General features: G+C 31.4%; 1 protein-coding gene across 2 annotated transcripts in view; it reads right to left on the reverse strand.

Annotated features, from left to right (window-relative positions):
* Window positions 1-451: 451 nt before the first annotated feature.
* Window positions 452-13509, reverse strand: part of LOC139524156 (growth hormone secretagogue receptor type 1-like) — a 71822-nt gene continuing 58764 nt past the window's right edge. For both annotated transcript variants that reach the window (XM_071318765.1, XM_071318766.1), the window contains 2 exons: window positions 7440-7503; window positions 452-2359 (listed from right to left, as the gene is read on the reverse strand). In XM_071318765.1, the coding sequence (XP_071174866.1) occupies window positions 1083-2354 (1272 nt within the window). In that variant the 5' untranslated portion in view covers window positions 2355-2359; window positions 7440-7503 and the 3' untranslated portion in view covers window positions 452-1082. The remainder of the gene's footprint in view (window positions 2360-7439; window positions 7504-13509) is intronic.

Below are 13509 nucleotides of genomic sequence, written 5' to 3' on the forward strand. Positions count from 1 at the left end.
CAAAAAAAAAAAAAGTTTTCCATAATTATGATGACTTGAATTGTTAGTGCTAAAATACACCGGCTTTTGTAAACTTACACTTATCAAAGCTTCCAATGGTTTTTTTTCCACAATTAGTATCTCCATAGATTAAAAAAAAAGTAGGAAACCTGATGTTTATGGACAGAACAACGTTAAAAAGTATTTGTATTTGTAGGACGAAATCAGACCCGTTTTAGTGACCAAGATGCATAAATTTATCAAACATTTCTGTGAATTCCAATGAGTGTATATGTAGCAATTACTTTGATTCGTAAAAGCAAAACATGCGTTAACTTGTGTCAATTTGACAAGTCTTATACCATAACAAGAGTGTTACTTTTGAAGATATGCAGCCAATAAGGAGATGTTGATAAGGGGAAAATCATCATACAGCTCATCATAACAGAATATCAGAAAATAACTGAATGCACACGGTTACTGGAATTTTAATATATCTATCAAAATACGATAACATTAACGAAATTTTACACAGCAGGTCATATGTAACTAGATATTTGAGCTTGTAAGCTTGTATTTGATTACAAAACTATTTTTGCCTCACTGATTGGTGTGTCTCATCTGTAAGACAGTTTGCTATGTCAACCTACTGGTAACATATGTTAGCTTTTTCGCAGAGATATTCCATTATGTTAAACCTGGATGCGATATTAAATACTCCTCAGTTTTAATTATTGCTTTTTTGTTTTTATCAGAAAAATAATAAAATTTAGCACAATATGAAAACCACGAGGTAAAAAAATGGTCATAAATTTAGAACATTTACCTTTAAATTTTTTCATTGAACGGATCAAAATCACATTTTTGTTTTATTCTTATTATACGATCTACCGCAACGGCTACCTCAACGGAATAAGCAATATTGTGTACACTTTACAGACAAACGTTATAGTAATAGATTACTATTATAAATTTATTTCATGTAAGTAATGAACAATGTTTTTCATTTGTATTTATATCCCAATAGTCTTTGTGTACATTTAAGATACAAGTTTTGACATTACAAACAGAAAGATATTTCCATCTATACTTCAAAAACTGTTCTATACATATTGTCCATGACGATGTTTCATATTGCTTGAGCGTATAAAACTTGTTTTTGCAATATCATCTTTAACGTTCTTGTCACTGTTCCATGAAGATACGCGCTTCATGTGATGTGTATTATGTTGTGATCGTTCGTTTTCATTTGCTGTAGACCAAGTGGTGTTGCATGGAATGAAAATTTTTACAAACTGTTGTCTGAACCTCTGTCCGGTTACGAAATACAACATAAAATTTACAGTATGATTGGTATACATGAGTAATTCTGTTATCGTTCTGATTAAGGAAAATGTCCAGTTTTCTTCTGGTGAGTGGTTTTCTTTATTCCAGAACACTACAGCTATCATCATTATGTTCATTGGCAATGTTAAGAAGAGGAAGGAAAATGATAGTGATAACAGCATCAATGTTAGTTTACTATTAGCTCTACGAGTTTCTATTTTCTTTTGTTTAGACGATAATAACAGTTTTTCTCGCCTGCGCCTCGCTTTACAAACTGTATTGATAATCATAAAATTAACAGCACTTATGATCACGAAAGGAAGGAAAGAATAAATAATTGCATCAACCCAGGGCCACACCGTGTTGATAAGCGTTGCATATGCCGGTGAAGGTGCGCATTCATATTTTATAGATGTTCCTGTACCGTTGGTTGCTTGTATGCCAACTGACCACAAGAAATGTGAATTTAATGAGGCAATGACTGCCAGCACAAGAATAACCGACAATTTTGTTCGCCGAGGAGTACATATCATAGAGGTCTTTAAAGGCATCTGGACGGCAATCCAGCGTTCAACCGTGACGGCAATTATCAACCAAACGCTTGCATCACTACTGAAAAATCCGACGAAGACGAACAATTTGCACAACCAATCAGCCTCGTCTTGAATTAATATACCAGTTAATTGCTTAATCCAAACTTGTAATAAGTTAGTCATCAACAAAAGTATATCCATTACAGCTAGCACATACAGATAGTGGTACGTTGACACTTTATGTGAATTTTTCACCAAGACGACGAAAGCAAGTATATTACCAATGGTTCCTAGCACAAGTAATAGTGGTGATATGTACAGTTTCAACATGTCGTCAGTTGCATCCAATTCACCTGAAGATGTGTTCGACTCGTTATAATGCAGATTTTTGATAAGGCTGATAAGATCATTTTGATTTTCAACCGAATAGTTCTGCTCTTTGAGAAAGTCCAGTATATAGGCTGCTTTCTCCGGCGATGTAATATATTTCAACAATATATTTGTTAAATTAGTCATGTTTCCTGCAAAAGATATTTAGATATATAAAAAATGTGCATGGCATGATGATTTATAATCTTGAGTCATTTCTCAATACAAAAATATCTGTTGAGCATATAGACGTCAAGTTCGCATTCGTTTTTTAACAACAAGGTAGCGATATGTACGTGTAATCTGAATATGCAAACGAAATGAATAATATGCACGAAAACTGTGGTTATCAGAAAATGGTTACATAATCTTAGAAAAATGACAAGCACGTGCAATTGATTTTAATATCAATAATATTACGTCAAAACGCCTTTATCAATGCATTCATTACTTTAGGAATATTTATCAAAAAGTAGTATTTCAATATTCAGCCCCATTCTACTATTTAATACTGATAGCGTTTGACATTTTTAGCCGAACAAATTTATCCATTTTATATACTTCAATTATTGTATGCTGGTTCATATTCTGGACGCCAATCTTTGTTCCTTTATTATATAATTCACTAACAAAACAATTATGAAGCTTAGAAATGGAAAATTACTAAATACTAAACTTGTTCAAAGGGTATCCACACGTCTCAATCTTCAAAATCGGTTATCTAAAAATACTACCATCGCTAACATTTTTAACAATAAAAATCGTGGTTACCCTTCTATCGATAAGTGTCATGCCAAAAAATGACTTACATGTCCCCGTCTTTCCACCAACAATACGGTAAGGTCCACGTTTAATGGTCGCACATTTTCTTTAAATTTTGAAACTGATATAACTTGAAGAACAAACAGTATTATTTATTTACTCACATGAAACAAACCGGGGTGTGGTATTCAGTACGTAGGAGAAACTGGACGATATTTATCTAAACGCACTCAAGAACATCTGTATCGTTTTAAAAGACCCAATAAATTCAAAAGTATCATTTACCAACACCTTAAGAAGCACAACCATCCTTTTAAATATTTAGCAGTTCAACCTTTAGAAGTAGTAAATAAGCAGCCTGGTGAATCGCATTCAAAGTTTGTACGATCACGGAAAATAATTGAATTAAATTGGATTAAAAAATTACAGACAGTTTACCCTCTCGGTCTAAATGATAATATCATGGGAATTGGTAATATATCTAGAACCAATTCCGTTAACATTTTGGATATAGTTTCTAAAACTGTTCGTAAAAAACGTTCTCACGGTCGTAGAACAAATCGCAATCAAAGAAAATTTCGGGCCAATCATACCAATATTTCGGACCTAATTTCTATTTCAAAAAACAACGGCAGACATTATCTGTTAACAAAACTCTGTTCGTTACCGGTTAATAAGTTAAATAAAATTTTGGAGGATTGCAACACAATTTCATATAGCAGTCCTAAGTATGAAATTGTTCAAATTATTATGGCATATTGTTATTCTAAATTATTTCCCAAAATTGATCGCCCTGAAGATCATAAAAAACATTTTATTAAAATTAAGTATGTCAATAAAGGCTTTGATTTTGTAAATATTGCCGGTATATTTAACGACCATTCTGTTAAAGAACAAATTCCTGGATATTTTGACAATACTGAGCTACCTCTTATTTGTTATATTTACAAGAAATCTACCCGGAAATTTGTGTTTAACTATAGTCAATTGTGTAAAGATGTTAATATCAGTGAAAATACACCTACTTCATGTAATTGCAGTAATTCCGAACATATTTATGGACCCATTTCCCATGTTATAACAGGAGATCTTAACATCGTTCAAGACCGAGAGTTAAAATCATTCCTCAGTAAAGGACCTAAATATCGTCCCCCGTCAATTATTAATTGGAATGAGTGTCGTAATATCATCCACGACTCACTCCATACTTACTGTATGAAATGGATAAAACGGGAAAAAGCTGACAAAAAATCTTTGGACTCTTTTTTTTAATTCAGTAATGAAGATAGTTGATATACGTATTCAACATTTTAAAGAACATTTTACTATAAACAATAACAACAATAAACCTATTTCTCGTATCAAACATAAACTAAAAGAACTAGCCAAGGAATTTGTTTTTGTCCCGGCAGATAAAGCTGCTAATAATATTATTATTGTTTGACGTAAATTTTACATTGAGGTTCTGAAAAAGGAAATCACCAATTCACCAACATTCCAACTTACTCCATTTTCAGAAAACGAAATCTGTGACAAACATAAACTTTTAGGCACCGCTTTACAAGCAGAGCCAAATACAATGAAAGTCCCAACTATGTATTGGCTTCCGAAGCTACACAAAACCCCTTACAAATATAGATTTATTTCGTCTTCAAGCCATTGTTCAACTACTAAATTGTCTATTCTTCTTACTTCTTCACACTTGGTACAATTAAAAACCTGATAATAAATTGTTCAAATAAGGCCTTCGAAAATAGTAGAATAAATAACGTTTGGAGTGTCAAGAACTCGTTGGAAGTACTTGATAAATTGCATGCTTATATTGGTGATTTTGAATCTGTTCAGAGTTTTGATTTTTCTACCCTGTATACCACATTGCCTCACATTCTCATTAAGAAAAAATTCACACACCTAATTAAATGGGCATTCAAAAAATCAGAATGTGAATATATATGTTCAAACTCTTTTAGGTCATTTTTTAGTAGCAATAAACAAAAAAACTATGTTAATTGGACATGCTTTGATACTATATATGCCCTTGAATTTTTACTAGATAACATTTTTGTTCGCTTTGGGGATTCCGTATATCGTCAGATTATCGGAATTCCAATGGGGACTAACTGTGCACCACTTATTGCGGACCTGTTTTTGTATTGTTATGAGTTACAATTTATGACAAAAATAAGCAAAGACCCATCGAAACAACATCTGATAAACAAATTTAATAATACTTTTAGATATTTGGATGATATTTTGGCTCTCAATAATGACGACTTCAGTATGTATATTAATGAAATTTATCCTGTTGAACTTACTTTAAATAAAGCTAATACTAACAATGACCACTGCCCTTTTCTCGATCTTGATATCTATATCACTAATGGAAAGCTGAATACTAAAATTTATGATAAAAGGGATGATTTTTCATTTCCTATCGTTAATTATCCGTTTTTAGATGGTGACGTTCCCTTGTCACCATCTTACGGTGTTTATATATCTCAACTTGTACGATTCGCTCGTGTATGTAACAATGTTTTAGATTTTAACGAGAGAAATTTATGTATTACTGAAAAATTATTACAAAACATTTACTAAATTTTATCATCGGTATAAAGACATCATTCGTAAATATAGCTCAACATGCAGACTTCTAATACGTTCAGGTATTTCACATCCAATTTTTTATGGTAATATTCTTTATAAAGCACAAAGGTGTCAGTATTCACCTCAGAAACTTACAAAACCTTTGAATAGACGTATTAAGAAGGGATATAATTACGATACTGTTGTCAAGTCATTAAAGATTGCATATTTTGGCGTTAATATTGAGTCACTGATAAGGTCTTTGCATCGGAACTAAACACATTTATTCTAAAAACAGTTGTTGGCATGACACGGGTTATGTTCTTCTCATATATGTTATGATGGTATGATACTAAACCCCTAACGGGAAGGATTTTGCCTGATGTTCATATGATGAAATCATAATCTTTCAGTCAGTTTAGTTGAAGTCTGGAGCTGGCATGTCAGTTAACTGCTAGTAGTCTGTTGTTATTTATGTATTATTGTCATTTTGTTTATTTTCTTTGGTTACATCTTCTGACATCAGACTCGGATTTCTCTTGAACTGAATTTTAATGTGCGTATTGTTATGCGTTTACTTTACTACATTGGTTAGAGGTATAGGGGGAGGGTTGAGATCTCACAAACATGTTTAACCCCGCCGCATTTTTGCGCCTGTCCCAAGTCAGGAGCCTCTGGCCTTTGTTAGTCTTGTATTATTTTAATTTTAGTTTCTTGTGTACAATTTGGAAATTAGTATGGCGTTCATTATCACTGGACTAGTATATATTTGTTTAGGGGCCAGCTGAAGAACGCCTCCGGGTGCGGGAATTTCTCGCTACATTGAAGACCTGTTGGTGACCCTCTGCTGTTGTTTTTTATTTGGGCGGGTTGTTGTCTCTTTGACACATTCCCCATTTCCATTCTCAATTTTATTGCAATATTTTATTGCTTTTAAATTGATAGTATGATCGTAAGTTTTTTTTCCTTGTCTTTTTCTGAATTTTTCATTGTTCAGTACGTCGTCTTAAATAGTTTCGATGTTATGTTATCTGTTAACAACGGTTTATGTTTGCTTTGTAATAGCTTCATACATTGTTTAGATGGCATTAAACAAGAGAGGAAGGTGAATTCTAGCCCAGCCATATACACATGTATTGATGTTGATCATGTCTTGATGTTTTCGAGTGTCGCATATATGTAATGTTCTTAGTTTTTTATGTGTCGTATATGTTATGTCCTAATGTTTTTTATGTGTCATATATATCATGTCCGAATGTTTTTCATGTGTCGTATTTTTCACGTTCTAAAGTTTTTCATGTGTCATATATGTCATGTTTAGATGATTTGAATGTTTTTCATGTGTCGTATTTTTCACGTTCTAAAGTTTTTCATGTGTCATATATGTCATGTTCATATGATTTTCATTTGTCACGTATATGTCATGTCCTAATGTTTTTCATTTGTCGTATATGTCATGTCATAATGTTTAAATTATGTGTCGTATATGTGACCACCGGAGACGACATCCGCCGCTTTCTACAGGAGTTCGTTTTGTTCAGTCATTTGCATTGTAGACTGTTGTTTGTTTATTTTTGTGTTTTGGGGTTTTTCCATGAGATTGTCAGTTTGTTTTCGACTTACAAATGTATACGTTGACTTTCCATCTTGATCTCTTACGCCTCTCTTTTATAGTATTGGAAGGTTTTAGAACGTGACATATTATATAGACAACTGGCGATTAAAAATTGTACATGTCATGTATTTTGTCCCATGTGTCTTTTTGTTTAATTTGACATTTGGTTGCTGTCTCATTAAAAGATAATGACTATCTCCCTAATTTAATGATGCATAAAGTACAATGTAGCAATATCACTCATATTGTAATATAATAGTAACTTTACTCACATTAAAATACCCCTGACGTTGTCAGCTCATCTTTTTACCATAAAGTTTTTGGGTGAAATACCATCTGAAAAAAACAAGAACCATATAGATTGTTTTCCTTTTTTTGTTTTCAATTTATCAAACCAGCTTGAATACTAGACTTGTTGACTAGGTCAAGTGATTGTACTAGACGCTACCAGTACTAATACTCAAGCTTTTAATTCTTTTAAATGATACCAATAAGATCGTTTTCGGTTTCTGTTAAGTGCTTGTTTACTGGACTCGTGTACGAATAATGTCTGCAATTTCGATATATATATTGTTTAGTTAATTTGTCTAACAAGTTTAAGACGCGGACCATCGATCATTGTCCAAATATAACAAGACAGAATTACTTTTTTGTGTATTCTGATTCCTTATACAGATGCTTAGTCTGGCTCTAGATAATTAACTGTTTTTCAATAGACAGCACAACTTGTCCTCGTAGATATGTCATTAATTACCATTGACAGATGTTTGTTTCACATGGTTAGAAGATTTGATTTTACAAAACGGACTTTGAAATGAATAATTATACTAATCTATCAAAATGTAACTTGAAAGGTCAGTCTGGTCATTAGAAGCATTGTTGGACAGGGTTAAATGCTGGACATTCAAAAGTGTACTCATGTATGTACTTTAACGAACCTGCTGCTTAAATGTGTGCTCAATTTATCAGGAGGAAAACATTCTGATGCAAATTATTTATGAAATAAATCAAAATCAAAACAAAACAGACATAAAAGCATTGCTGAAAGCGATGAAATTCTGGACATTCAATAGTGTACTCATATATTTACTATAATGTATATGCTACTGAATTGAGTGCTCAGTACATGCGGAACAAAAGTTTGGGAAGAAAAATATATATATGAAATAAATTTAAATCAAAACAAAACAAAACACACATAAAAGCACAGACAAATATGTCTTAGATGTTTACTTTTTGACAGAAAAATTGCAACCATTGTCAAAAACAACAAAAATAGTATTCATCAATTGAAACTGAACTGTTAAAAATGGTATAATTTAAGTCAAGTTATTACAGAAAAAAATATCTTGTATTCATCAGTTGAAACTGAACTGTTAAAAATGGTATAATTCAAGTCAAGTTATTACAGAAAAAAATATCTTACTGTTGCACTTGGTAACATGAACATATTCCTAATCCATATATTTAACTTAAGATAATTACTGATGGAACTAATTTACTAATGTAGATAAAGTCCATATATTCAAAATACAGAAAGACTTTCCTGAGTTATAAAACACATCCATGAATGACCACATGTCAATGTTTAATATGTCCAGTTTTTCTGATCATTTGTTTTGAAAAGTGAATGAAAAACTAATAGGGGAACAATAATCAATAAATTAACTGCTGTGTTCGTTACTAAATAATTACAATTTAAAAAAAAAGGTCACGATTTGTTTAATTAAATAATTAATAATTAAATGAGTGATAAACTCTTATTTTGATTGATGCTAGTCTTCTGTTTGCTTTCATAATCAGTGACGGTGTACTGCAATAACGTTAAATGTCGTAATTACGTTCAATGTCGTAACAGTGTAGTGTGTTTATGACATATGTCATATCAAAATTTCATAATATCTTTTGCGTAGAAATGGTGATTAAACGTGGATCTGATTTGACGAGTAACCATGTTTGCATCAAAAGAGTTTATGATCGAACACTATATTTTTTATACACTTAAAGAACTTAATGCAAATAGTATTGCTTTGTCGTGGTTGTCAATCAAATAATTGTCAACAAACGATAATCTTATAGAAAAGCAATTATTTACAACGTAAAGGTACTTCTGACTTATGTTTTCAAATACACGTGGTAAGAATGTCAAGTTAAACACGTTTTTCTATTACATAAAGGCAAATAAAGCGTATCAAAAGAGCGCAACAAACTCCCAGCTAAGAAAATGAGGGATGATGTTAGTTGTTTTTGCAAGGAATCAGGAGTTGAGATAGCTTACATTTTGACAATTTGTAAATACGTTATAGATGCAAATGAACATATCCAGTGGTAAAATCAATGCCAAAAAAATAAAATGTATCTGCCTTATCCTTAGGCATTACTAAATTCATAAACTATCAGTTCTTGAAAATTCTATAACTGAAATATCCACCATACGTTAAACGACATTAAATTGACAACGAGATCATATGACAAATGATGTACCATTCTGTCATCCAAAGAAACCACACATCATAGGAAATGAAAATATAATATGAACTACTTGCACCGTACGATGATGTTCAATCTAAGAAGGATACTATACGACAAGTATTATAAATTTTTCTTTGGAAATTAAAATGTAAAATAAAGCCAAATAAAACAAAATGGACAACAAATATTCTAATTCTATAATAAATAACGATGATATATCATTTTTTTACTTTTTTTTCACATAAATCCCTCTGGAGGTTGTTTTTTGTTTGATATTATTTTACTATTAAACAATTGGTATCCGTATTCATTGATAACCATAGAAGGGAAAACACAAATACAATCCAAATGTGAACGTTTTCTTGAGGCAATGCTGTTGAAAGAATTATTGTAGGAAAGTTTTTTTTCAACTAGTTTACTGAATTGAAAATTAGTTCTAACAGCAATTATGCATGGATCGCCAGTTTTGATTGGACGACGTTTGCCATCAATGCCATGGTTGACTGTCGGGGAGTCGTTAGCAACAACGTTCCACAGTCTTAGTCATCATTTACGGGAATATGTATACACGTATTATTATAGTTGAAGAGTCAAATCCACAATTACCAGTGGTAACTCATCAAAGAGAATGAATGTACTGTTACTCCTTAAACTTTTCGCATGTTTAAAAAAAGATATTAGCATTTATATTATACTAATGTTTCTGTAATCTGTATTAAAGGAAATTAAAGCAGTGAAGCGAAACTTTTTGTATCATTAATTATTTACTTCACAGGGCTTTTTAGAAAGATTTAATGCTATGCAAATGTCATCTTGTAATTATTTTTTCCGAAACACTGAACTTTTATAATATAAAGACATTGATATCTATTAAATCTTATTCTTAGGACATTAGGATATTTGTTTTTATTCGCCTCATGTTAACACGATACCTTGAAATTAATATCTTTTGTCAAGAAATTAAACAAACTTTCGTGTTCAACATGTTCAATGTGATTTTTGTATAATGATTAACACTGTTTTGGACTATTGAAGTTTTTTTTAATGTAAATTTGAAATTCTACAAAAGAAAGAGATTATTTTTATAAAATATTCACAAGTTGAAGAAATCCTTGTATCAACTGAAATTAATTGTGTTTATAACGAAACGTGCACGAATATTTTGATACGTGTCTCTAAATTGATTCATAGTTGATATTCCAGCATCCAACATTTCTGGTTGTTTTGCAATACTATTATTGGGGTCGTTGAAACTCAAAAGTCTGCTCATGTCTAACCTGCCTATAGTCACCCGTTTTCATATGTGAATGTTTTTTTAACCCTTTACCCATATCAAAGAAAAGTTTTGTGTAATTACCAATGAGACCATGAGATAAATGATCAATGGACAAGGATGTAAAGAGATACAAGTCACCATATGACCTTCAACAATGATCAAAATTCAGTACATTATAGAAAGTCATAAAATTGGTAAGCGATAACGAAATATAAAACTATACAAGACCAAACAACCAACCACCTCATTGATTTAATATAACAAAGTCATACGAAAAAAGGTATGGCTGACAATAATCAAGAATATCATGGACTTAATTTCTGTTAAACCTTTCAAATTTGGATAAATATTGTTTTTACTAAATAAACATGATATAACATATTTATTCACAGTCAACCCCCTAGTTTCGATGTGCATAAACTGATAGAAATCCATGAACAAAAAGAATAAAATAATGTGTAAATGTATTTATCCAACCTTTATTATAGATGCTATAAGATTATTTTCCCAATTTGATATGACCAAGAAACCATATGCCATTTAGGACTAGCTCCTCATGTAGCTGTATCAAAGAACTTAAATTATCTACAAGTGTATCAAGCCAAAATATTAATATAACAATAAGATGATCAAGGATTATATCCATATCAGGCCTTGCTTGTGGCGTATATAATGTTTCCTTTTTCTCTTCAAAAGAACACAGGATTGGTAAGTTATAAACGTCTGTGTGATGCAGTGTAAAATTATTCACAAATGATTAAAGCTATATAAAGGCAAACACAAGCTTAAACTATTCTTCGTTGATGAACATGCCAAGAAATAAATCTACATTTAGTTAAAAGTCAAGTTTCAAGTTGAATATATCGTCGTATTTGTCATGGTGATTTATTTTGCCTTCAATGAATACTATAGAGTTTCATAGAAGATTATTCAACACAGCACGCACAATTTCAGGACCGATATAGAAAGACAAATTAAATAATCTGTATGTTCATATATCACTGGAAAATTATATTACATGCTTTTAATTTTCTGTAATCAGAGATTAACATTGGCAACAACCGTCTTTATAAAAGTGAAAAAGTGTTGAATACTTTCATAAACGATAGAAAAGAGGGGGGGGATATACCAGAGGAACATTCAAACTCCTAAGTCGATAATACACCGACAAGAACATGGCTAACATAGAAAAAGATACCAACAAACAAAAGTACAAAAAACGCAACATAGAAAACTAACGCCTGAGCAACATGTATCGCACTAAAAACTGGGGGTGACATCAGGGGCTCCGAAAGTGTAAGCAGATAGAAAAATTGCAATATACATGTACATGACTTTGTACTCTCTCGCTTAGTTTTCTCGTTGCATTGAAGACCCATTAGTGGCCTTCGTCTGTTAACTGCTCTTTTAAGTCGGGTTGTTGTCTCAAACACATTCCCAATTTCCACATCAATTTTACAAGACTGCCTAACAAAAATATTTATAATTGAAACTGTGCTTCTTGTACAGAAATCATCTTGTGTGAATATATATTGACGTCCCTACGTTTTATGATGCTACATACAGGTCAATATATGTATCCCTGGTGTCGAACTTTGTAATACCCCGAGGTACAACAAAAATTAAGTACTAAACGCCCTAAAGATATGATAACGACGGTCGGCGTAATGCTTCACTTTATATTCTCATTTTGCTCCCCATAACTTTTAAGTGGCAGTCTACATAATAGTTGTTTATTTACGAAACGTGTTTTCTTTGCAATAAACTGTGTTTATTTCCGGTAGTTAATGCTCTCAATGTTTCTACTTTAGTTTGTATTGGTTAATGATGAACTAGCATAACAAACACATTGTTATGTCAAAGCATACGTTTGATTTCATTAAATGCAAACTATATAATCTATATATACTTTCTATTTTTACATGTGCCAAGTTCTTTGAAATAAAAATTGTATTTGACAAATAATGATTTTCTATTGGATATAGGTATTTGTACATTTTAGGGAGAAAGCACCAATTTCGGTCCATACATAAACATTTTTTCAAATATTTATGTGAATGCATGAAAATATGGTTTGTAGCAAAATCTATCTTTAGTGTGCATAAAAAGACAATTAACAAATTTTTCAAATTTTATTACTTTTTTTATTTTTTTTATTAAAAAAGACCTAATTAAACATTTTCCACTAATTACATTGTTAATCTGGGTATTCATGTCACGAGTTACTGGACTTGCAGGGATTAAATGTCAGAAAACAAATACACTATGTTTATTTTACAATTTTTTACGTTATTTTATTCACAAGTAATGTTTTAAAAAACAACTAAAAATATCAGTTATGACTTCGTATCATATGTTTGCTGACCATGACAACAATATATATTGTTTAGGGAGTATATTGTTTAGGGAGAAATGTCGAAAGCTATCTTGTCCAATAGTCTGTATATGTACATTATATTTTCTAAATTAAATTGCATTATGCTATTTTTGCTGAACCGTTTTATTCGACCAAGATCTTTGAATACTAGTTAAAGGATGGTTGATCATATACAAAAGAGAGGCGGAAGATATACAATAGTTCATTTATAACTAGT

Source organism: Mytilus edulis, chromosome 5, assembly GCF_963676685.1.
Source record: "Mytilus edulis chromosome 5, xbMytEdul2.2, whole genome shotgun sequence".
Taxonomy (NCBI): Eukaryota; Metazoa; Mollusca; class Bivalvia; order Mytilida; family Mytilidae; genus Mytilus; species Mytilus edulis.